The sequence below is a fragment of the Zootermopsis nevadensis genome, unplaced genomic scaffold (assembly GCF_977971745.1).
Source record: "Zootermopsis nevadensis isolate Lab colony 2312 unplaced genomic scaffold, Znev_1.0 Znev_ptg000017l, whole genome shotgun sequence".
In the NCBI taxonomy this organism is placed as follows: Eukaryota; Metazoa; Arthropoda; class Insecta; order Blattodea; family Termopsidae; genus Zootermopsis; species Zootermopsis nevadensis.
Window position 1 is genome coordinate 6,149,341 of NW_028259149.1, and position 23,764 is coordinate 6,173,104.

The 23,764-nt window shown below is 38.4% G+C and overlaps 1 protein-coding gene across 10 annotated transcripts in view; it reads left to right on the top strand.

The window, feature by feature from the left end:
• Positions 1 to 23,764, top strand: part of wde (Fibronectin-III type domain-containing protein windei) — a 37,711-nt gene that overhangs the window by 7,800 nt on the left and 6,147 nt on the right. Inside the window, exons 1-13 of one of the 10 annotated variants that reach the window (XM_022073709.2) lie at positions 748 to 801; positions 4,978 to 5,145; positions 7,220 to 7,911; positions 13,058 to 14,215; positions 16,847 to 17,649; positions 18,434 to 18,574; positions 18,916 to 19,035; positions 19,646 to 19,759; positions 20,094 to 20,285; positions 21,088 to 21,331; positions 22,601 to 22,779; positions 23,379 to 23,480; positions 23,606 to 23,702. In XM_022073709.2, the coding sequence (XP_021929401.1) occupies positions 7,281 to 7,911; positions 13,058 to 14,215; positions 16,847 to 17,649; positions 18,434 to 18,574; positions 18,916 to 19,035; positions 19,646 to 19,759; positions 20,094 to 20,285; positions 21,088 to 21,331; positions 22,601 to 22,779; positions 23,379 to 23,480; positions 23,606 to 23,702 (3,781 nt within the window). In that variant the 5' untranslated portion in view covers positions 748 to 801; positions 4,978 to 5,145; positions 7,220 to 7,280. The other 9 variants (XM_022073713.2, XM_022073714.2, XM_022073716.2 and 6 more) reach the window with 9 other exon arrangements.

Consider the following 23,764-nt stretch of genomic DNA (forward strand, 5'->3'; position numbering starts at 1 on the left):
TGAATTGAATTTTGAAATTATGTGATTAATGAAGATAACCATTTTATGGTTCTCTAATGATTGATATTGATATTTTATAGTGTATAAATAATAAATATGTTTAGATGGATAACACACAGCATTCAAAAGAATTCAGAACTTTGTAACAACAATGTTCCTTATGTGGTAGGATGCCAGTGCTTCGTTCAGCATATATATAAGGTTAATGGTCGACTCTATCATTAACTTTATTCATTGTCACTCTGCAGCAGAAAGGCTTTGCTTTGATTTGAGAGGTGGATGGGCACTGACAATACCACGTACCTAAATTAGAAGGGAAGAATAACCGGTTTCAAAAGGACATATTTCAGTCATAGCGTAAAAATTGTTAAACTTATTTCTGAAATGCTTTTAAAAGATGGACAAAATTGTTTTTGATCAAGACCTTGTTTCGAAAACTAATTTAATACAACTTAATTTTCATGCAAGTGTTTTGTCGAATATCCTGCAAGAACTTAACTTCAAATACCGGAATACGAATTTAGAACCAAATGATATATTACAAAAAGCAGTTTGTCTGGAAATTAAAATGTTCTTTTGTTGATCCTCGGATTATTTGGCTGTGCCCAAATTTGAAATTTGAAAGCCATAATTTATTTTGAAGAAATACCTCGGAGGTTCCAATTCATACCGGGAGAGCGCTGAAAGTGCCTATCGTCTTCGTTCATTGGCTGCTTCCACGCGCACGCGCAAGCACGCTGAATACGTCATTTTAGCTTTACCAGCACAGTTGTGTGGATGGCCGAAATGCCGTTAGGTTTGGTGAGTAGCGTTTTTGGAATTGGCATAAAATGGAATGGCTGATCGTATGTGTATCGTTTTGTTTATAAATGTTTGCATAATGGTTCACAGAATGAGGGGCCTATATGTAAAAGGTAACAACTTTGAGATATGAAGTATGAAATAAGGTGCTTTATTATTCATATCGTTTCATGTTTATTTGCTGCATGCCATGTTCTTTAATTGCTTTGATTCTGGAGTTGCTTGTCGGCACAGTGCACGGGGTTACGTAACATACTAGCAACGAGCTGTTTAATGTCATAAATGTAAACAGCATTGTTGCTTATTTCAACAATCGTATAACAAGGCCTTTGGCTTGAAAGTTTACAAATTGGACAACTTGTAGAGGCTCATTGGAGGAGGGTCACTGATCCAGGATTTCCAGGCGCAACCAGCCGATCACCGTTCATCTATTTGTACATAGCCGTTCGATTCTGCAATGCGATAAACAGAGAATGGTCAGGAGATTTCGGGTTTTGAAAGATACAGAACTCGAAATAAGCAGCAACGTGTAGTAACAATTTCTGAGATATACCGAAAGCAATGCAATTTCTGTATTTGTTGGCAGATTTTGGATTAGTTAATTTGGGTAAGCTAATGTTATGAAATTTGAAGTCACGACGGTGAAGATGCTGATGTTGGTCGTCTGGGTTGTAACGCTGTGTGGGTGGACTTATAGATAGATACCAGCGATCATACTGCCTCCATCTTCATCTCTGAGGATGACGGAACAATATGTTTATCCGAAACGGTGGTATCTGTTTACATGTCCACACGACATTACAACCCAGAAGACCAACATCGACAAGCTGAAGTTTAGTTTCTAAGCCCCTCCGCCCCTTCCTCCTAGTTTTAGCAGCTTCGGTTTCCAATTTCGTTATCTGCGTCGCGGAGTGAACGCACCACAGATTTGTATTTTACTGAAAAGTTCCGAAATTGCTCATATTTCTTTTTCGAAAATATGGTCATTTGTTTTTAAATTCCGATTCTAATTTTCGTTTTATATGACCTTTATGAGAGAAATATAACAATTTTGTTCTTAAAAAATGTCAATTGCTTTCACCCGTCAGGACACATGTAGCTTGTAAGTAGAAATTGGCCGAGAAGGGAAATATCCTGGGGAAGGATATTGATTTCAAAGTAGTTTAAAACGAGACGAACCAGTTGGGGTGAGTATTTTTTGCATACAAAAACAACTTCAATGTATTTGGTAACTTGTGGGCATCTCGCAGATTTTTTCGGTGAACAGTCGAATTTTCTAAATAACACACAATAAATACTTTTTTGTTATAAACCTATACATAAACGTTGAGTGGTTAGTAATTCAGCTGACAATTCTCCAAACGTCACGGAGTGTCGACTTAAAAGATGGCGTACTTTTATTGAAGTGAATTTTGGGATAAAGCACGTAAGCGATGTGGTCTGTATTCAAAAACTTGTGATAGCTTTCCTAGGTTGGCCTTCTAAGTAGCCTCAACATTGGCTTTTAACATTGTTCTGTTGTAAAATGTTCAGTCGACACTGGGCTGTATTGTGAAAACAGATGGAGGGTGTTGGGACCCTTGTGCGAGGCTATTGTATTTCAATGCCGAACCTTCCGACTGCACACGAAGTCCATCCGAACCAAAACCGAAACGGATGTCAATTTTGTTCTTGCGTTGTTGAATTTGTTGAGGAAACGATATGACGGAGGCCAACCAACCGGAACTTTATCCATTTTAAAAGTGTGATGATGATTGTAATCTGATATGTTAGTATACCGTTTCGGGATTGTCGCCAGTGTGCTTTCTATGAATTTCAGTTCTGACATTCAGCCATATTGTAATAATCGGGCAAAATTCACAGTTTATGAACCAGAAATCCAAGAAAGATGTCTGTCTTATGGGTTGTTGGGACGTGTAGTATTCATACTGAACGTTATGGAAATAAAAGGAATGACCTATCGAGTTTATCATCCTGCAGCTGTAGATTATTGATTTACAGCAGAATTTTCATTTCGAGTGAAATACAAATGTATTGGCCAGTTTTATACAGATGTATTGTTTCTGCTGCAAGCTTGAGCATTCAGCAGAAACAGAAAGAGTTCTTTGCAAGGCTTGTTAAAAATAGAGGTGAGTTGCTGGGACAATTTTGTCGGCCGTAGCATGATTGTGTAATGATTGTAGAATACGGCCACTTGATTGCAGTCTTATCTGGAAACGGAGAATGAATTTTCGAGAAAAACATTTTATGTGGTCGTCAAAGATGTACATTGTAATTCTGTTGACTTTCGCCCTAAGCTCCAGATACATGTTGCCGTTGGACGTACTTGCGCTGCTCGGTTTACACTTGGTTACCCGTTTTTTTAGCAGTCCTCGTCTTATCACATTGTTCCTGAGGACTAATCCCTATTTCATTCACTTCTGTTGCGGTATATTTATTTCTCTGTGCCAGAAATTTGTTACCCGTTTCCAGAGAATGAAGTCAGCCTGTTTAATGACGTGCCAGCTTTCTTTGTTGCTTTCTTCTCATTATGTTTTTTAGATCAACTTCAGACGTCTTTGTGTGCGTAGTTTTGTCACTAAAATTCGATATTGATATTATTTGCAAAATTGTAAATGCAGTGTAATAACTTGGAATACGGACACACATTACACATACAACCCGGAAGATACGGGACGTTCGTTATTGTAGTATGTGCAACGCAGCTCATATGGAACTAAAAGAAATTGGTTAACGTTCGTTTGATAATAATGATATTAGGTAACCACTCCCCGAAGTTGATAAGTAAAGGTAGCATGTAGGATTTGAGGTTCTCACGGCGGTGATTAGGAAGATGGCTGCCTTCTGGGTTGCAGCGCCTTGACATCTGTTAGAAGTTTACCAGCTTTCAGAGGTCCTTGCTACCTCCATCATCAGGGCTACTACGAGACCAGTTACATGGCGCTACATCCCAGAAGAATGTCGCCTTTTTAATGGTAGGATGTATTTTCATGTAGCGTAGTGAGTAGTTTATTTAACTGATTTTTTTTACTTTCTCCCTCTACCGATTTGGCGAGTTGAGTTTGGTTCCTTGCAAATGTGCCCTAATTTTTCTCGTTGAATGGCTTCTGCCGCAACCCCCTCCAATCCAGTTGGTACCTCTTGCATGAGGTGTGAAACACTTCCGTGGAGCTGAAACTACAGTTTCTGCATCCCTTACTGGTATGGTGATGAGCTGACGGGATTTTTTACTTTCAGAAACTGTAAAGTAAATAGGAATGGGGAAGTAATTGAGCATGTTGGGCAGCAATTTGAAGGTACTTTGCGTGCCCCATGTAGAATCGCACACACATTACAAAATTTATATCCACAACCAGTAACAAAACTGCTGTTGTTCTAGCGCGTTCCTTCCATTAGTTTATGGTGGTAAGCCATCTATATACAGCAATTTGTTGGCTGGCATACGAAACCTAACCTCGCACAAGGTACTATGCGAGGGACTTTGTGCTGGAGACAGCTGTCCTGGTGTAAAACTTGTTGATCAAGCAGTAGCGCCAGGGAAGAGCTGAACAGCAATGCATCTTGTCTTTAGACATGGTGGAATATCCTCGGCACATATATGGAATATTTAAGCAGAATAAGTCAAAAAAGGCAAATTTGGCACACTGACATTCTCCTGATTTTGTCCATTTTCATGACCGATTGATTGCGCAATTATTATTATTATTAGATTAAATGACAGAATTGTGGCACCGAGTGCGATATGTAACCAATTTAGCCAGAAATAAATACTGCCAAATTTGATATTCCGTGGAAACTGAGTAGTTTCAAGTTCATGCCGTATTCAGGTGGATGTGGTTGGTGCCAGCTGCTTAGCAGGTTAATTGCATCCATTTGCGCATGCGTGAAATGTTATATCTTTTGTTTTTAGTTGCTGCCAAAAGTTCTGAAATTTCGCCAGTAATTTGTTCGATTAGGCTTGCATTAGATATGAAAGTCGTATCCAAAGGAAAGGAGGAAATTGACAGTTTTCATGTGTGTATTCCGGTACCGAACTGTTCGCGCTACCACATACAGTTCAACGCGAACAATTAAACACACACCTTTACACCATTTTTTCAATACAGAAAAGGGATAAGGTAACAACTAATTTTGGACTGGCTGACTCACACTGCGTATTTGCCATACGTTGCGCAGGGTCCTGCAACGTGGCAACAGTGGGCAAACCGTCTCGCCCGCTGATCGGTAGATGGAACATTTCCCGAGGGTCGACGTTTAGGAGTCAGCGTTATGAAGCAGAGTCGTCCACACATGGTTCGTCGTAAAGGTTTTTGTAGTTCAACTTGCAGACGTCGAATGGTTTCAGTAAGTTAATCTCATTTACAGTATTTAATAGTGTTATTCACTACAGAAGGAAAAGAAAATGCAGTAATTTTTATTGGCCCACAGTCTTGCGCAGGAAGGGTTGCGCATTGGCGCAGCATGTTTCTCAGTATCGTAATAGTGGATCTGTACTTTGTGCATAAATGATAACAAAGAGGACCTCTGTAGGCCTAGCTGTTCGTTTAAAACACTGTGAATCTAAGGGGGCGTGTAATTGGCATTTCAAAAGCCGGTTGCCCATTTCTTTTTGGCCAGTAATTTTAAAACATTGCATGTATAGTATACTGAATACCCATTTCACTTGTGCGCGCCCGTATTATCATTAGATTTAAATCTGTAGGTGTGATTTTCCTAATGCTCGTGCTTCTATGTATTAAAGGAGGGCTCTCATAGATCGCCCATACGCCGAATCATGCGGTGGTTCGAACCTCTCTCTCACGTGGATCGATGGAGTTTGTCATGGTGTTGCTGTAATGCGAACTCGCGTGTAGGGTTTCTGAATTTGAATTGTTAAAGAAATTTGTCCTACATCCCTAGAACAGAAAGATGTCGCCCTTTTTGTGATACTTATGTGGTGGCGTATATACAAGGCTCTGTTTGCATATGGCGTCTATCCGTAGCAAATCGGCCGAGTTAGCATGCAATTAAAATTATATTTATGAATCATATTAGAGTCTGGTTTTGCTTACATTCTTTAAATGTAGAAGGAACAGTCATATTTTTATTTTGAGCATTCGGTCGTATTCACATTTGTTGCTATTAAAATGGGCCCTAAATTACAGTTACCATTACTTTCATTTGTACAAGTTTCGGGGGGGTTGGGGTCGCCCTGGACATCCATAGAATCCAAGCTTTTTTACGGCGAAAAGCGTCCAGGTAATCATCCGGAAGCCGATTACGTGATAATTACTTATATTTATTGTTTATTTATAAATTATTGTAATTTAACTTAATTTGTTGTTAGTGATAGGGGCCCCCGGAACTGTAAATATTTAATTTGGACACATTTTACTGCGTAATGATTATTTTTATTGTTTTGCCATTTTGTACTGCGATTACTTTCCTCTACCAAACCCTGCATTTGGGAATGAGATGTAAAAATTTAATGCGGCCTGGCCTATTGATGATTTTATAGAGGACAGAGGTAACAGTGCTATGAAAAAAGATACCAGTGAGTGATATTGGCCATGTAACGCTTATTTGGAAGAAAATATAGAACAAGCTAATCACGTTGTATTCTGGAGGACGCCATATTAGTTTATTTGATCTTGTTCAGCTCATTCCCTTGGTCACTACCAGGCGCAACTAATGGTCCAACCTGAAAGTTGGAACGTAGGCAACGTTGCCACGTTGTGTGTGTGTGTGTGTGTGAGGCTCCGTTGAGCGGAGCTGCACGCATCGCGTTGTGGAATTCTGGGTAGTTATTGACTCAGATTTGTGTTATGCTCAGTACCCCATTTGTATTGGGACTAGTAGACACCCTGTAGCTGTGTATGGGGCAGCAAAATTTCGAGATCTGTGTTTTCGGTGTTTGGAATCTCGACCAATTTGCATCCTGATGCGTGATTCCACATCAGTTTTTGGTTTTTGGTTCCTCATAATTAATCGCTTTTTGAGTTGTTTCTTTGATCGTTGTGTCTGTTAGTAATTGTTCTTAGTGTTTCCAATTATTTGAGTTGTTGTATACAACTCCGTTCAGCAGGGGACATAGCGCTGATTCGTATTCGGCCGCCATCTTGAATACTTCTCATGAATCATGGTGGGGAGAAGTGTGCTGTCTTATGTGAATTTGTAATTGTGGATGTGGTTTTTTTAACTTTTGGATTTTGCGAATAAAGCTATTATTGATATTGATGTGGTGGTGGTACTACTACTAGTAGTGGTGGTGGTGGTAGAAGTAGATCAACAGTAGTAGTAGTCATAGTAATAGAAGAAGAATTAGTAAAATAATGGAAACATTTTAAATGTTGTTAATTTGCATGATGTTTGTTGTACTGTAAATACAAATTGCAGTTATTTATATTAATTGTCATTATCGTTGCTTTCATATTTTCAGATTATGTCCAAGTTGATCTACTCAAAAGGTATGAGAGATCACAAGTTGTCATTGGAATAACATGCAATTGATAACTGCTGTGGATGTAATTGAACCAGTAGTAGAGGGTGTTTTTATTAAAGACCTTCCACAACAAGTTCCCCAATTAAGCACACATCAACTTCAGTCCAAGATTGATTGTAGTAACAGAATGGTGAAGGAAACTAAAGGTGGTGAATGTGCCCCAGCTTTGCCATCAAATGATCACCCAAATAGACACATTAAAAAACCAGAAACATTAAATGGTGCACCACAAACATCAAGTCCTATTAAAAAAATATTTGAAATGAGTAAGTCTATGTCATTTGACATGACTGTAAAGAAAGTGACTATACCTCCTCAGTGGGAGAAACTGAGTTTGAATTCTACTGAAGAACATACTGAACTTACGAGCACAGTGTCTACCAATGGAATTTCACATGAGTTGGTGTGTGATGAAAAGAATACTGCCCAGGTACCTGAAGATGGTGAAGTACAAAGGACCAGTAGAGAGTCTGTGGGCTTAGATTTTGTTGAAGACGGTGAACAGTTTGGTTTGAGTGATTCTGAAGTTAATAAGTTGTTAGAAGATGTAGATGATAAAGAAAATCCAGAAACATCAAATACTGAGTCAGGTGTAAGAGAGAAAAGCAGAATTGAGCATTCAGACTCTGGTAAGTCCAGTAAAACATTTTATTTTGCTGTAGAATTTATTTAGTGTATGCATTAGTGTTTAGCTGACACTTTATTGATGACATGCTATGTGATTTTGGGGGTGGGGTGGGGGTTCCTTATCATGTAGTGGGAATGACTCTTCATATATATATATATATATATATGCTACATTTTAAAAGTGGACTGTAAGAGCCTGTTTATGAGATCAGAAGCTGCATGTGATTTGTTATATTATTCCCATAAGAATGTTTTTATTTGCATTAGGAAAAGTCAGAATTTTTTAAAGTGCTGTCCTGAAAAGGTTTCATAAAAAGTAAAAAAGTTATTGTGGCATTACCCCATATCTGTTACTGTATTTTTGTTATAACATGGGCTCTATCTAACTGTTTGACTTGAGTGAAGAACTGGTTTCAGGTTCTGTTTGTAGTAGGAAATTTCATATTAACGTTTGTTTAGTTTTAAGTTTTGAAGACCATAAAATATCCTGAAATCAAAGAATTCAGAAACCTTTTCTAGCCTACACAGTAGTGTGAGTGCCTTTCGTAATTATGTGGACTTGATATTGTTTGTTGTTGATTGTATTTGGATTTTCAATTATATTGAATGTGGAATTACGTCGCACTGATTATGCGTCAGATTTACGAATTATGAATAAGAAAAGTAACCTAATGAGGTAGAAGTATATCAGTGGATTTTGCTTTTGATGGTAAGTAATGTGTATTCTCTTCTGTGATAATGTTTCAGCAGAATGATGGTTCCTTGAGTGTTTATACAGTTTGGCTCCGTGAAGTATTTGGAATGCGATACAAAGACGCCAAATTTCGGATTTTGGAAGTCGCAAATAAATCCTTAAGAGCCACTATTATTGCAGCTCTTCATTTGTAACTGAGAGATTCAAACGCTGCTAAACGTAACTTTAGGAAAGTTTAAATGTGTTAAAAATAAACTCATTGCAAAGTTAGCAGTGATAACATACGGTGTTACTGCCGTGTCAACTAAGCAGTGCACGTTTTAGCTTTGTTCCTTTCTACATTTAAAAATTTACGTCGCCCCCTTTTTTTTGGTTCTTATTTTATATTGACGGAACAAGGAAAATTTTTCGATAATTGTTTACGATGCTGTTTAATATGGCGTTCCATTATAGACTACGTATTAGCGTATTTGATTACTCATCTGAACAGTATGTGACTTGCGGTTGCTGGAGTAGGAATCGTTATTTGAAAGCTTTGGCGGCCGACCTCTCATATGGAAGCCCCGATTGGAATTAATACACATCCCAGGATTTGGAGTGACTCGTTTCGATTGTTTGTAATTATTTGTATTGTTTTGCGAAACATAATTTAAAGAGAAATTAATTTGATTCTGAAAAATCTATTCACTTGCCATGTGGAAGTTGCCGTAGAAGGCCCATGTTCAGAAAATCGTAGGCTCTACTTTCGTAAAAAAAAAACGCCGTGTTGGTTGAGGTCTTTGGTTCCAAAGCTGTCGAAGTGTTTCCAGATAATTCATCACATTGTATATAATAAACGAGCGGTTGTTAAGCAAAAATCTTTTCCGCATTCAGTTAAAAGTAACATTCGTATTTGTTTTCTACTTACCGCCTGTTGCCAAAAAACATTTAAGACGGACACGAGGGATGACGAGGTTGAATAGGAAATGGATGGGGAGGTTGTGGACTGGATTCGTGTGATTCAGGATGGGAACCGGTGGTGAGCTCTGGTGAACACGGTGATGAACATTCGGGTTTCGTAAAATAGGTGAATTTCGCGACTAGCGAAGCTACTGTCATCCTCTGAAGGACTGTACTCCGTGGAGTTTGTCTGTAATTTTGATTTGTTCCGTCACAGAGTTTAAGCGATTTGATTTTAACGTTGCAGGTCTACATCTACAAAATATTGACTTATAAGATTCGTTTGTGATTGTTTACCCTTACACTTGGATCTTGTATATTTGTATCAGTTCTTCAGTATCAGAAAATGGTTGTCCTTTTCGCTTTGCCTGATTCCCAAATTGTGTGGCGGGCAGCATAAAACGTTGCCAGGGTTACATACCCGCCACGAGATGCCTGCACCTGTTTTAAACAGTTGGAGTGACACGTGTACGTTGTACTTGAATTAGTCTTTGTTTTAAACCACTTTACATGGTCGTATTATATCTCTGTCACTCCATATTATTGGTTGTTTCTGTAGTTTAATGTTTTGGCGGTTGTAATTAGTTGAAATTCAGTTACATTTGAAATTTGCAATATTATAGATTGTATAAAAAGTAAATATTATTACTGTTTTTAATTGATTAAATGAAACTAATCAAAGACAGGATTTGAGGAAAGCCGCCTCCCCTGTAAGGTAAAGGCCCCCTTTGTTATGATTTGAACTAGATGCCGAAGAATGAGTGGTGTCACGTGTCTTCGATTCCTATACCATGTGCAAAAGACCTGTGTGTCTTTCGCCATTCTACCTCTAAAATCCGTCGTAGAAATGAATTAAATCCTTATCTTCCCAACCTATTTCCGTATGGCCTATTTTAATATTATAATCCCATTTGCGCCCAGATCTTCCGAGTTGTCTTATTCCCTTCTACTTTTTCCAATCAAGTATGCACATTTCTTGTTCCCCGTGCATGCTACATGTCCCGCCTATTTTGTAAATGATTTGTATCTAGTCTATATTTGGTAAACAAGTGAATAAAAGCAGGATGGAGGATAGATTTTGAGATTCTGAAAAGTTGTCTACTCCAATACTGAGGAATACAGTATAATCGCGAACCTGAAGAAGTTATCAAAACAGGGTTTTATTTGGGATGTTGCGTCCCGATGTAGTCACCGCCTCTGAAACGTTGGCCAGTATACCGGACTATACGGCTCGACATTCTTCAGACGACAGTCTTCATACTCGTCGTAAGAACCAGAAATCTTAACAGGATTGGAAATGTCTGAAAGACTGCAGTTTCGAAGTATTAAGGTGGATAAATATGGCCAAAACATCATTCTGGTTATTGGGGGGGGGGTCCTTGTTCTTCTTCTGGCCCGTCAGCAGTAACTTGTTCTTAATCTGTTCCACGTCCTCACCCGAAGCCACGAAAAAAGAAAAACTTTTAGCCACGTGGACACAGGGAATGTATTTTTCAGTACGTAGTATTATATACGATGGCTGGGGAAAAAATGTGGACATGTGCGAAGCGTCAATGTCTTGTAAATATCATCAAATACACAAGAGCCGAGCTGCGGCAATTTGCTATGGGGGCACAGAATTTTGAAGCATTGCATTGGAGTGCCGAAAAACAGGGGTGGCGCCAGAGGGTAGCAAAGTATGCAGTTGCCTACAGGAACCATGGTTGAAGGGGCGCTAAAAGAACCGAAATCCATCCGTAATTAAACGTGGTAATCTAAGAACAGAAAAATTGAGTACTTATACATTGGACCGGCAGAATGTGCTCGGCGCGGGCCTGCTAATACATTTTCCAGACGAAGGAAGAATGTTATTTTTCTGTACTAGTATTACGTTCGCCTGAAATGGTGGACTGTCTTGGGGCGCATGATCGGTGAATCAAGGTCACGCACGTATCGCGTCAAATGTACTTTACAACAGTGCCTGAAGAGTAGGAAGGAGCCAAGGCTTGTCTTTTGTTCACTCTAGTTGCCGTACCCACACAAGGAGGCAAGCCGTTTCTCCTTGTCAATAACAACATCCCAGAAATGTTTATTGCCCCAATAAATAACGGAAGCACAAAACCAAATTTCACATTTGCTTTTCAAGGCCTGTGTCAGATTCTCCGCAGAATTTGCAATTTGAGAATGTGTAACTGATTCATCATAGAGGAGTTTAAGGAGCTGTGGCTAGAAATCAAAGGATATTTGTTATAATATTTCACTAACCCTATACCTTCTCTGAACACTGACATCATTTAATGTCTAACCTCTTTCCATGCACAGGGCCAAAAAGTTCTGCTAAACTGAATATGAGATTCTTTCTGCAACTGATCTGCAAGTTGCATTGGCCCACCCCGCATCTCACTTAAATTGGGGCTACCATGTCTCATGTAACTATTTTACTCACAGAGCAAGAGATTCTCCCACTTAATGGATACTGGGAGCAACCCCTTCTTCAAGTGCCTGAGCACTGCCGGTCCCAACTTTTTCGTTGGCTTGATCTATAGATATTCGGTAGTACTCCTTGGACGAGGGATCGGCTCGTCGCAAGGCCTCTACCTGTACACAGGACAGCACAACACAAAAACGCGGACAAACATCCATGGCTTGAGTCGGATTCAAACCCACGGTCCCAGCGATCGAGCGGCCACTGCAAACCCCATCACCTGCTATAACATTCAATATCTATGCGGGTTTTTCTCTCCACCCACCCACTGAGTGTATGTGGATTTCGTTAAGATGATTATTGTAAACAGGGGTTATTTCCCTAGGAAAGCATTAACCAATTTATATCTGTAATAAACTGTGGTGTTTTCTTTGAGGTAGGGATTGAATTCTTAATATTACGAGCATGGGCTTCAGAATCTAGAAATTAACTACGAACATCGCGGTCGAATGGTTACTATCCCAGCCTCGTATTCGGGGGGGGGGGCTCTGCATCATACAAAATTCTGGCAAGATTACCTCTATATGTGAACGAAATTATTGGGGATCATCAGTGTGCGTTCAGATGTAACAGATTAACAATTGATCAGATCTTTTGTTTATAGATTTAAAAAAAAGCATATGGCTCTGTGAAGAGATAACTGCTATACAATATTCTTATTGAATTTGGTATACCAAAGAAGTCGAAGGTGTGATTCATTTGGTAGCACTATACTCCCAACACTTTATTGCGGTACATTTTCATTCAGGTTATTTTCATGCATAATTTGGCTATGTTTGGAACCTCTCTCTCTCTCTCTTTGAGTTTCTTGTGTCAGTTGCTAACAGTTGATGCTGATCAAGAGAAAGTACTTGTGCAGTGTGACTTTAGTTCTCTGAATGTTAAATGAAATCCCAATATCGAGGTACATTTTACTCCTGCTATGAGCAGTTTGTGGAGAAATGCATGTGAATTAATTTTTGCAGATCAGAAATATACATGCATTGAATGTTTGTGTTGTGCTGAGCTTATGCCTGCAGCCTCGATATTTGATTCAATTTCTATATTCCAGACATGTGCAATGAAACCATTACTGCAGCAGGTGATGAAGATATGTGTGAAAATTCAAGCATTTTATCAGATGTAGTTTTATCACATAGTGCTAAAGCTGTAAATGTTAAATCGAGTAATTCAGTAGTTGATGGAAATGGCTTTTGCAACTCAGAACACTTGAAAAATGTTAAAGTTTTGAAGCAAAGAAATGATACCAAAGTTTTGAAGACAACTGATAAAGTTAATGATGCAGTTGAAGAGAAAACTGTTGATAATTTTGTTGATTCTGAAAGAGAAGTGCATATTAAATTTGTAGAAGAAAATAAACCATATGGCACAGAAATATCCAGTGACGTATCTAGTCACAATTCTAGTCCTGTGGAACGTGAGAATGAGAAAAGAAGTGTTATGTCTCCAAAGTCAGGAGTGTCTCACCCCCATCCCTGTAGTGACACATCAGGAGAAAAAGAATTTCATTGTCATCTGCTTCAAGGCGTAGGTGATGAGGAATCGCAAGGTGGCGAGACTGGACGAAGGAAAATATTGGATGGTTTAGAATTGCTGCAGTGTGGATCAATGGAACCAAGCGAAAAGTTGTCTGATGTAGAGATGCAGAATGATTATACTGAAAACCTGCCTGAAGTGGGATTGCAGAATTGTCATAATGAACACAACGTCAACTCTAGCGATACTGATGTGCAGGATTGTTCTGGTGAGAAGTCATTTGGTTTGTATAATGACACGGTTCATTCAGATAGGAAGTTGACTGCTGTAGAGGTACAAGATGATCAGGCCAAACTAGATGGGTTGTCATCTGTTATGGATGATGATGTAGGTACATGTGACATGGATTACCAGGCTGGTCATGATATTAAAGATGATAAGCCAGATATGAAACTGGCCAACTTAAAAGACCTTGAAACAGAGGGGGATGAGAAATTGTGTCTTTTGAAAAAAGAGTCTTCTGAAGCGGAAATTCACGTAAATGTTATCAGTATACACGCGAGAGAGAGCAACAAATTGCAAGCAGTTTCCAACGATATTAGGAGAACTGACAGAGCAATAAATGAAGACATTGTGCTGAGAACTGAGAACAGCCATGAGCAAAGTCGCATTGTTTCTAGTGAAAAAGATACGTCATTAGTTGAACCTGAGCATGCTGTGTATACTGGAGAAGGTAATCAAATCTGAATTTACTTTACTTGGGGATTAACTTAGCATGCTTTTGCCCTAAACTGATAGGTATGACTTAAAGTGGCTTGTTACTGCAAGTAATTTATCTTTCTTCCCCAATTATTGAAGGTTGTGCTTTTTTGCTTACTTTCTTGAAATATGCATTAATTTAGCACCTAGTATCATTTAACATGGCAAATGTCAAACTCTTGTGGTCTTTCTTCTTGAAGTAAGCAGCTTCAGGTTTAGAGCACTTTGTAATCCTTCTGCGTCTAAAGCATCCTGAGCCGAAAGGAAAAGTTTATATTGTTTTAAAACTGTAAAATTGTGAGTTACATATCTCATTGAACATGAAATATTAACATTAGATGCAACTTGATATATATGAATAACCAATAATCTATGATCTTTGAAATTTTTTCTGCATAAGAACAGAAGTGAAAACATTTTCAACATAGATTACTACAAGTAATAAATTTAGACAACAAGGCAATCAGTTATAGAAGACTATGTATTTAACCCCTGCAGAAGATGACAGTCCTTAAACTTGTCTAAAATTAGAAGGTGCAATAAAAAGAAAATATTGGCAGGCCAAAAGGAAAATGGTCTTAATAAAACTAGTTTAACTGGATTTAAGAATGATCTAGCCATGATAGTAGTAAGGAAGTAATTTTTGACTATTTTGTACAGTTTACCGTGTAAGGTGTCTTTCAGTACATCTCGTCATGCACTGAATCTTATGGTAGAAATTAAATCTGCCAGTATAATGACAACTTGAAATCCAAATTGATTGTTAATGCTGTATTGGTCACTGTGGGGGTGTGATGCTAGAGCTTCATAATAAAGCCTTCAAAAGCGGGTATTACATTGCGTTGAAGGAGGTGGGGAGATAGTGGTGAGTTGGTTAGGACTAGGAAGAGGGCAGGTGTGGTTTCTTTTAAGGTACAATTCTGGCATTTGCCTGGAATGACTGAGGAAAATCAAAGACAAGATTCAGATTAGGTCTCTCATCATCCTACTTATTTGTTCACATGGCAATCCTTACAAAATATGAACAGTTCCATCTTGACGTGAAATATATGGTGGTATAATTCTGGGACAATTTTTGTAGTATTTATACTAGAAAAATTACCCCAGGATTAACATACATATGCTACAATATGTATTTGACACCTACATTGTTTTTTATATCCAGATTAAGCTTCTTTAGACCATGTAGGAAGATGAGGAAATGTGAGTAGACCTAAATGTAAATGTACTGACATCCTACCACACGGGAACATGTGCTGCTTGTTGGTGTTTGGTTTCTGTTAGTCTGATATGTTCCTTTTCTATTAACCCTTTTAAGCCAATTAGTACCCATTTGTATTATTTGCTTTAACAGTAAGTACTGCTGCATTATGTGTTTCTGGGTTTTATATGATTCTCAGAATAAATAGCTATTATTTTTTTAAACAGTTGAACTTTGTAATGGTGAAGTGCTGGGTTTTCTTTGTGGTATGTACTAAATTTTTAAATATTTAGATGAGCTTCATAATGTTGTGATGATGGTCTGCACAGAGAGGGAAACCAGCACTTTTTATATATATATATGTGTATGTGATAGAATATTTTACCTGCATGATGGTGGTCTCTTGGCTCGTTATGTCATGTGGACTTACAGGTAGATGCCACTGATTTGGACAAACATACTGCAACCCTTAAGATGGAGGTAGTGTGTTCCTCTGAACTGTTGGTATCTATATAAAAGATCTTGAAACATTAGAACCCAGAAGACCAGCATCAACATCTTTGCCATTTTGAGAATCTCGTGTGTCATCTGCACTTTACAGGATGACATAGTGTGACCATTTTGTTGCAGGACAGATCCTTATATTATTCTGTATATGCTGTGATTCTAAATTGATGAGTATGGTACAAAGGTTCCTTCATTTACTCCTTACTTTGTAGATAGCCTTTTAGAACAATGTGACATCGTTTCTGAATTCTTCACAAGTTGTTATTAAAATTTGAAGATATTTTGAAGGATGGTTTCATTTTAGTAAGTGTGACAAAAAGTATAGGGACATCATGACATTGGTAGTTATATTCAGACTCGTTTTTAGTGTGATTTCTCTTTTGTTTGAATTTCATTTTTATTACTTCAAATTGAGGAAACATTTTGCAGTTTTGGAAGAACTAAATATCAGCATATTGCCTCATATTATGTTGAGAAAAACTGTTTTTATTTCTGTGAGAAATGGTTGTGGTATTCTGATGTTATGTCCAGAAATGTTAATGTGGCCCAAAGAGGCATCAGGTGCCAGTACTACATACTGTCAGAAAGAAAGCACTTGATAGAATTATGGCAAAAGAGTTACATAGTATTGTCAGTTGTACCTCATCACAGTGAAAAAAATGTTTTAACTGACATAAACAAATAAAAGTGCCTTTGGTTTGGTCAAATACTTGTCTAGAATGTTTGTAGGTTTCAGAGTTTTACTTAATTTGGTGATGATAATATTATTGTGGTGCTTTTATAATATTCAGGCATATTAATGACCCTGTGAACACCTTATTGTAGGTGTCAGGACTGAAGTGTGTTTTAGTATGTCGTGTATTATAGAAACCTCTTCTCACGATCTGTTCTTTACAGCTGATAGGTTTGTGCGGAAACGGACTTCAGCTTTGGACAGTGATGATGGCGTGAGACAAGCCAAAAGGACGAGAGTTGAAAATTGTAAAAGTGAAAATTTGGAAAGTGCTTCAGAGTGTGATAAAAAGGGTGGGAATGTATTTGGAAATAGAAAGGATGAAGAAAAGAATAAGGCCACAAGATTTCAAAGACAGGAGGCAGTTAGTGAAAATAGAGAAAAAACTAGTGTTGCGGACAAAGAAAGCAGTGGAATGGTTAAAGATAGTGAGACAGATAAAGACTTTGCTGAAGTGAACAGAGAAGGTGGTGAGAGGGTCAAAGAAGAGAGTGAAAGGAACAGTGAAGTTAGTGAGTTATACAATCAGGGTAGTGAAGCAGACAAAAAGGGTAGTGAAAAGGGCAAAGAAATGAATGATGTTGTAAATGATAATGCCAACAGAGACACAGCAGAAGGGGGCGACACCAAGAATTCTAGTTCCAAACGTGTTTATGAACCAGTCAGCATAATTGAAGTCAAGAAAGTCCACATCTCCCCTGATATGGGAAAACAGCTAAAACTGGTGGATGGTAAAAACAGCACTGCTGAGATGCCACAAAATGAAGGTGAAGATAAGCAAGAACGTGTAAAATCTGCACTTCCTACACAGAATAAATCAAACGTGGACCTAGCAATTGAACGTGTTGCCACTGGGGTAACAGAAGAACCTGAAAATCCTGAACCACCAGAGCAAACTCAAAAATTAAACCCCATGCCTTTCATGCGAGACCTCCATGTGAACTTGATTAAGAAGCTTTCCAGAAATGTAAGTTTAGTACTATCATTTAATTTCTTTAGTTGTATTAGTTTTAGTTTCAGTTGTGTCAAGGGTGGAAACATTTTGCCAGTACCATATCTTGACGTTGAATCTTGTCATTGAACGTTCTTCGTATGTTTGTGTTGTGTGTTGTCTGAAAGCAACATGTTCATATTCACTGGACCCTTTCATCTCCCTAAATAGAGATTCATTATTTGGAAACATTGTAACACATGTAGTCCTGCCATAAATTGCTTTATATTTATCATTAATGGTGGAGTTTACATTAACTTCTAATATCTTTTTGAGAGTGTAGCACATGAAATTTTGGTATACTCTATTTCTGTTGGTACATCTACCTCATGTGTTCCACTTGTCTACTTTCTTGGTACTGAATTTGGGTGGGATATCAGAAATGTGTAATTACAGTGTTGCTCAGTGAAAAATGGCTTTTATATTAGTTTCATAATCATTGTTCCATCGGTTCATGTGTTGTGCATTTAGAGTGTAACAGATATACTTCTGATATAAGACTTTTTTGTCTCCAGAAAAGATTCTGCAATCTTCAGTTTTTGTTACAGTAGAATTAGCAGCCATCAATCTTATCCTTTCCATGCGTTGTATTGCTCCATAGTTTATGAGTCATAAAATGATGTATTTTTTTAAATTCATTATTGATTTTGTAAGAAGGTAATTTTACCAAATATTAATGGTTTCTTTTGTAGAAGGTGATTGTAACATTTCTTCAACATGAAAAAAATGCCATTTGAGGAATTGTGGGTAATGTTTGCAGGAATTGGAGGAGTTTGTGGTGCAGAAGTTATGTGAGTCTGTGACTGATCGTTGCACTTTGGGCGATTTGCGGCAGAAGTGTCAGTCATTGGAACAGTTGGTTGACCAGTGGCGCAAGAAGGCTCAGCAGCTACAGAAACAGGTAATTTGTTGACATTTTGCCCAGTTTATACAAATCTTACTGAGAAAATGGTTGATTACATTCCAACCTAAGAGGGATTTTATACAAGGAGGAACATTGGTATCTTCTACAAGTCCACATGGTGTTCACCCCAGAAGACAACAGTGACAAAATTATGTTTCCCTCTTTTTAAATGTTGAAATCAACTTTACGTAATTCCAAAACCAATATGCAATGTTGGTTTACACCAATCTTGAAGTTATTTCTGTAGATAAAAGTAAATTATTTGTTGCTCATGTTTACATTGCACAGCTAACAATTATGTGTTTCATTAAACCACATGGTTGTTCATTTGCTTTCAGAATAGGGATATGGATGTGGTCATGAAGAGGTGTATCAGTGATGTTCGTGCGAAGAAAGAACGGCCGATTCCAGTTAAAATAACTCGATCTGTTGGACTTCAGGTGCACATGGGACCACCGGTAAGCTCAGATTATTTTACTGTTCTGCAGGCCAAATCACCAATTCTCAATGTGTAATCCGTGGTCTACTGTGAATTTTGAGCTGGTTTTTATCTCTCCGTGTGACTTCATTCCATGTGTTTCCTTTTCCTCTCAGTTTTAATATTCTGCTGCACAGAATATTAATGCTGTTGTTACAATAAATTTGTGGAACCTGCTGGTTTTGGGGTAACACTGCAGAATTTTCTCCTCACAAACAAGCATTTACCTCTGTTCTCCATTGTAGATAAAATAAATTCTTGGAAAGGTGAAGTATACCATGTCCTCGCAGCTAACCATTATCTTTATAGTCACTCCTATCACTGGGATACTGAAAGCAATTCTGTTGGTGCCTGCACTTCAAAAATTAGAGTTAGCAGAGAACAAAAATTATTATCTTGGGGGATGGGACCATTAGAAACCAAGTGACTACGTTAATGTGTGTGTATATTTTCTAATGTTGTGACAGTAAGCTGTTAAATTAATTGTATGATATGTCTGATAATGTTGCAAAGGCTTGAAAATAGTAATATTCAGATGTATGCAGTATAGGGTATTGGATATGAAGAGTTTTTGTGTTTGTTTGTGCAAGGGTCCAGGTATGCTGAGAAATCGCACGCTGGGCAGCAACAATCTGAGTAATCCAGGCCAGGTGAGGCGGAGAGTCAGTAATAGGGTGTCGCCTCCTCCAGTGGCAGTGCCAATGGTACAGAATGATTATCCTTAAACTCACATTTTTATTTCTTTAACTTCACATATGTTCACAATAATTTGAATATGTTTTCCCTGTGATTAGTCATCTGAGCTAACTACATTCTTCTGCAAAATGTTCAATTTAGAAAAGCGTACGCATTCTTGACATTTTGATACAAAAGTACCGAATCATATTGTCCCGTGATGCAACAGACACCAGCTTGTTAGTACTGCAAATTGCTGCACAAGAACATAAGTTCAGTTATTGTCAGGCCTCATGCCAAGTGATGTACAATAAAAAATATTTCATATATTCACATTTGTTAAACATGTTGTTCCATTTGTAGCAGCAACAACAACAGAAACAACTACAGCAACAACGACAGGCACAATCAGCTGTGAGAACAACCTCTACAAATCCATTGACAGTGCAGAAGGTTGTAACTCCAGGGTTTACTAAGCTTGCTTCCACACCTACAGCGGCTCCTCATGTACCTATCACAACGCTTGTTGGCCCTATACCAGCTTCACTCAAAATGGTACTATCACCTAAAATTAAAATAACTGTCTACTTAAAAAGGCTATATTTTCAGTATCACATCTGTAATGATGTGTAAATGTATTTTGTGTGTCTAACTTTATCAAAAGTAGGAGTGTGACCCATACGCATTTCAGGCCATTCTCATTTGTGGGGCACTAATTATGTGACTGTGCCCATTTTCAGTACAATGCAGGCTGATTTCCTGCTTCTGTTTTGGATGGCTTTTATTTATTTATTTTATTAATAAAGGTATTTTTCTGAGCTTTCTATACTAACACTGCTAATTGTTCTTTTCCTACCATGTCAATTCTCCTTTGTTAGTATCTTATTTGGTAATAAATCATTAAGTAAACATCATTCATCTGCATTGAAGGTGTTTAGCTGTATGTTATACAAGTTGATGCATTAATTGGGTTTTCCATGCTTTAACTTCTCTTCCAACCATGTATTTTGATTTGCCAGCGCCCCCCGCCCCCACTTTCCTAGTTTTATATTTGAATTGATAGATTAATTCTTTGAATGGAATGAACATGGCTTGGGAGTCTCAACAGCTTTCCTTCTTAATTCAGGACATTTCAGAAATATTTCTCCTTTACCATTCAAGAAATCTATTTTCTGTGTGTTTTTCTCTTAACTTTGGTAATGACATCCAATCTTCATTACAGAATTGCCATGATTCCAATCAGTATTGTAATAGAGATGTCCTACTTATTTGCATTCTGAATCTGTGTCCAGACGGTGATGTGTGCTCTTTATAGTTGTATTTGGGTAACTTTCAAACTGGAAATATTTTGTTTCAGAACATAGTAGCAAGACCTGCTGTCACCACTACCACAACTGCCACCATCAGTACTGGCTCAGTGACCAGCACTATTAACACAGTGAACAACATTGTTGTAAATACTAGCAACAATTTGAGGGTTGCTACAGCATCTCAGCTGAACAACAGGCAGCAGCCAAATCCAACTGTATTTGCACCAAATAAACCTAATTCTGACCTTAAGGTCATTGATCTTACAGATGAGGAGGACAGGGCTAAGACCAGTAAGTACCTAAAGCTAAAGAACTGGTTAACCAAGCCAAATTAACTAGTTACGAGTTAAATGAAGAATCTGTCATACGAGGTGTGTTCAAAATGTATCGGACCTTAATTTTTCCCACAGAAACAAATGAAGCACAGGCGGTATCCTCCGGTGGGGAGGGGTGTAGGGGACCTTCAAGTGCATGTGTGAATTTTTTCCCGCTCGCAGAGAGCGTCAGTCACTGGCAGTTAGCCTGTGAGTGAGTGAGAGTGAGTGAATGAATGAATGTAGGTATGTAGTGAACGCCCATCCAATTTTCATTTACCGCGAATCGGGGTCCCTTTCAGCGGCATTTTCAGCTTGGGGAACAGCCAAAAATCACAAGGAGCCATGTTGGGAGAGTAGGGAGCCTGACAAATCAAAGGAATGTTGTGTTTGGCCAAGAAAGCCTGAACCAGATGTGAAGAATGGGCGGGTGCATTGTCATGATGGAGCTGCCAAGTTTCCGCTGCCCACAGGTCCGGTCGTTTGCGCCACACATCCTCACTGAAAATGGAATGTACCGAACCAATACTTATCCCCACCTCGTCCGCAAGTTCTCGGACGGTGACACGACGGTCCTGCATGACCAAAGTCCGCACTTGGTCATGACCTCGTCATTTTGGCTTGTTGAGGGCCTACAGGAATGTGGTTCGCCCTCCACCGACGTGCTGCCATCTTTGAAGCGGTTGTACCACTCCTTAATTCGTGTGATGCTCATGTCATCGTCGCCGAAAGCCTGCTGAATCTTCCGAATGGTTTCCACTTGGGTATCACCAAGCTTTTGGCAAAATTTTATGTAATACCGCTGCTCAAGTCGTTCCAAAAATCCGACGGGCGTTCACTCACAGGCTGACTGCCAGCGACTGACGCTCTCTGCGGGCGGGAAAAAATTTGTGCATGCGCATGAAGGTCCCCTACACCCCCACCCCCCCACCAGAGGACACCTTCCGTGCTTCATTTGTTTCTGTGGGAAAAATTAAGGTCTGATACATTCTGAACAGACCTCGTATACTAATTTTCACTTGTTAAGATTGGTTCACTGTAGATGTTCCTTCAGATTTAAAGTTGTTTGAAGGCAGCCTTGGTGGCATTCTAGTTCCAAAATGGTAGTGGTATGGGATGTTTTAAGTCAGGTACTCTGTTGTGGGTGCCATTTCATGCTGTCATATAACCACTGGTGCTACTAGTTGATATACCCTTCTTTGCATGAGAAAAACTCTTTTGTTACCATAGTTTTATTTTCCCATAGCGGGAATTGTATGTCCAGTGATTGCTACTCCAGCTTCAATTACTACCAATCTGATTCCATCGAGTACTGTTACAACAGCAGTTTCCATCAGTAATAATCCAGGGATTCAGACTGGCAGCATTCGGGTTGTGCAGCCGCACCAACTCACTGGTACAACAGCCACTACAATCCTTGCCCCTGTAAGTGTGTCATCATAACTAGAAATGTGTGATTGGACAGGTTTTTACAAATTTAGTTCATTGCAAACAGGTCAATAATGTTAATAAAAAATTGTGCACATTTTTGTTTTGTTGATAGTTTATCTGAAACGTTGATTTATGTGTGCGTTATTTTGTATGTTTGTTTGGACTGATCATTATTTTTAAATCCAGTCATAAGTGTGTGTCTTCAAACAGAAATCTGTCAGAAATTGCAAAAGTTTGGGTGTTTTGGGAGTAGGTTATAAGCAGGTTTATTATTATTCCATTTGTTCACCACTTTACAGGGTATTTACTTCTATGTACTCGAGACAAACCTTACCCTGTGGTACATAGTGCAGCAGCTATTTCTGAAATACATTTTGTTTGTGTTACATATATTACATAGTTTTATTGTGAAGCATGTCTTTATATATATATATATATATATATATATATATATATATATATATATATATATATATACTATATATTTTACATCAGCATCTTTCAAATTTTGTATGATGATCCTAGAATGGCAGTTTTTTGAAGTACTGCAATGTCATGTTTGCCTGGGATGTTGTTGTTATTTTTTTTAACAGTCTACACCAACGCCTCCCACTTCACGGGTGACTTACTTTGTCCCTACAAGTGGAGGAACAGTACAGCAGCGACAGGTGCTCATTGCAAGTTCTCCATCACCAGTGAGTTTTTAATCCATTCCCATAGTGGGTAGAAGAAATTGATACACAACAGTTCATGATTATAGGAAAACATTTTTATTCACACAGTAAACAACTTTAACAGCAAGCTGTACTTCACATTTCAGGTTCGTCCAGGCATTATGAGTGTTCCCAATCGACCGAACCAACTGCCCACATTACTATTTAAAAATGGAACTGTAGTTCCCATCCAACAAGCATCAGGTCAGTTAATTCTTCTTCTTTATTATGAACAGGATCCTTCCATCCTTTTCTCGGACTGGGAC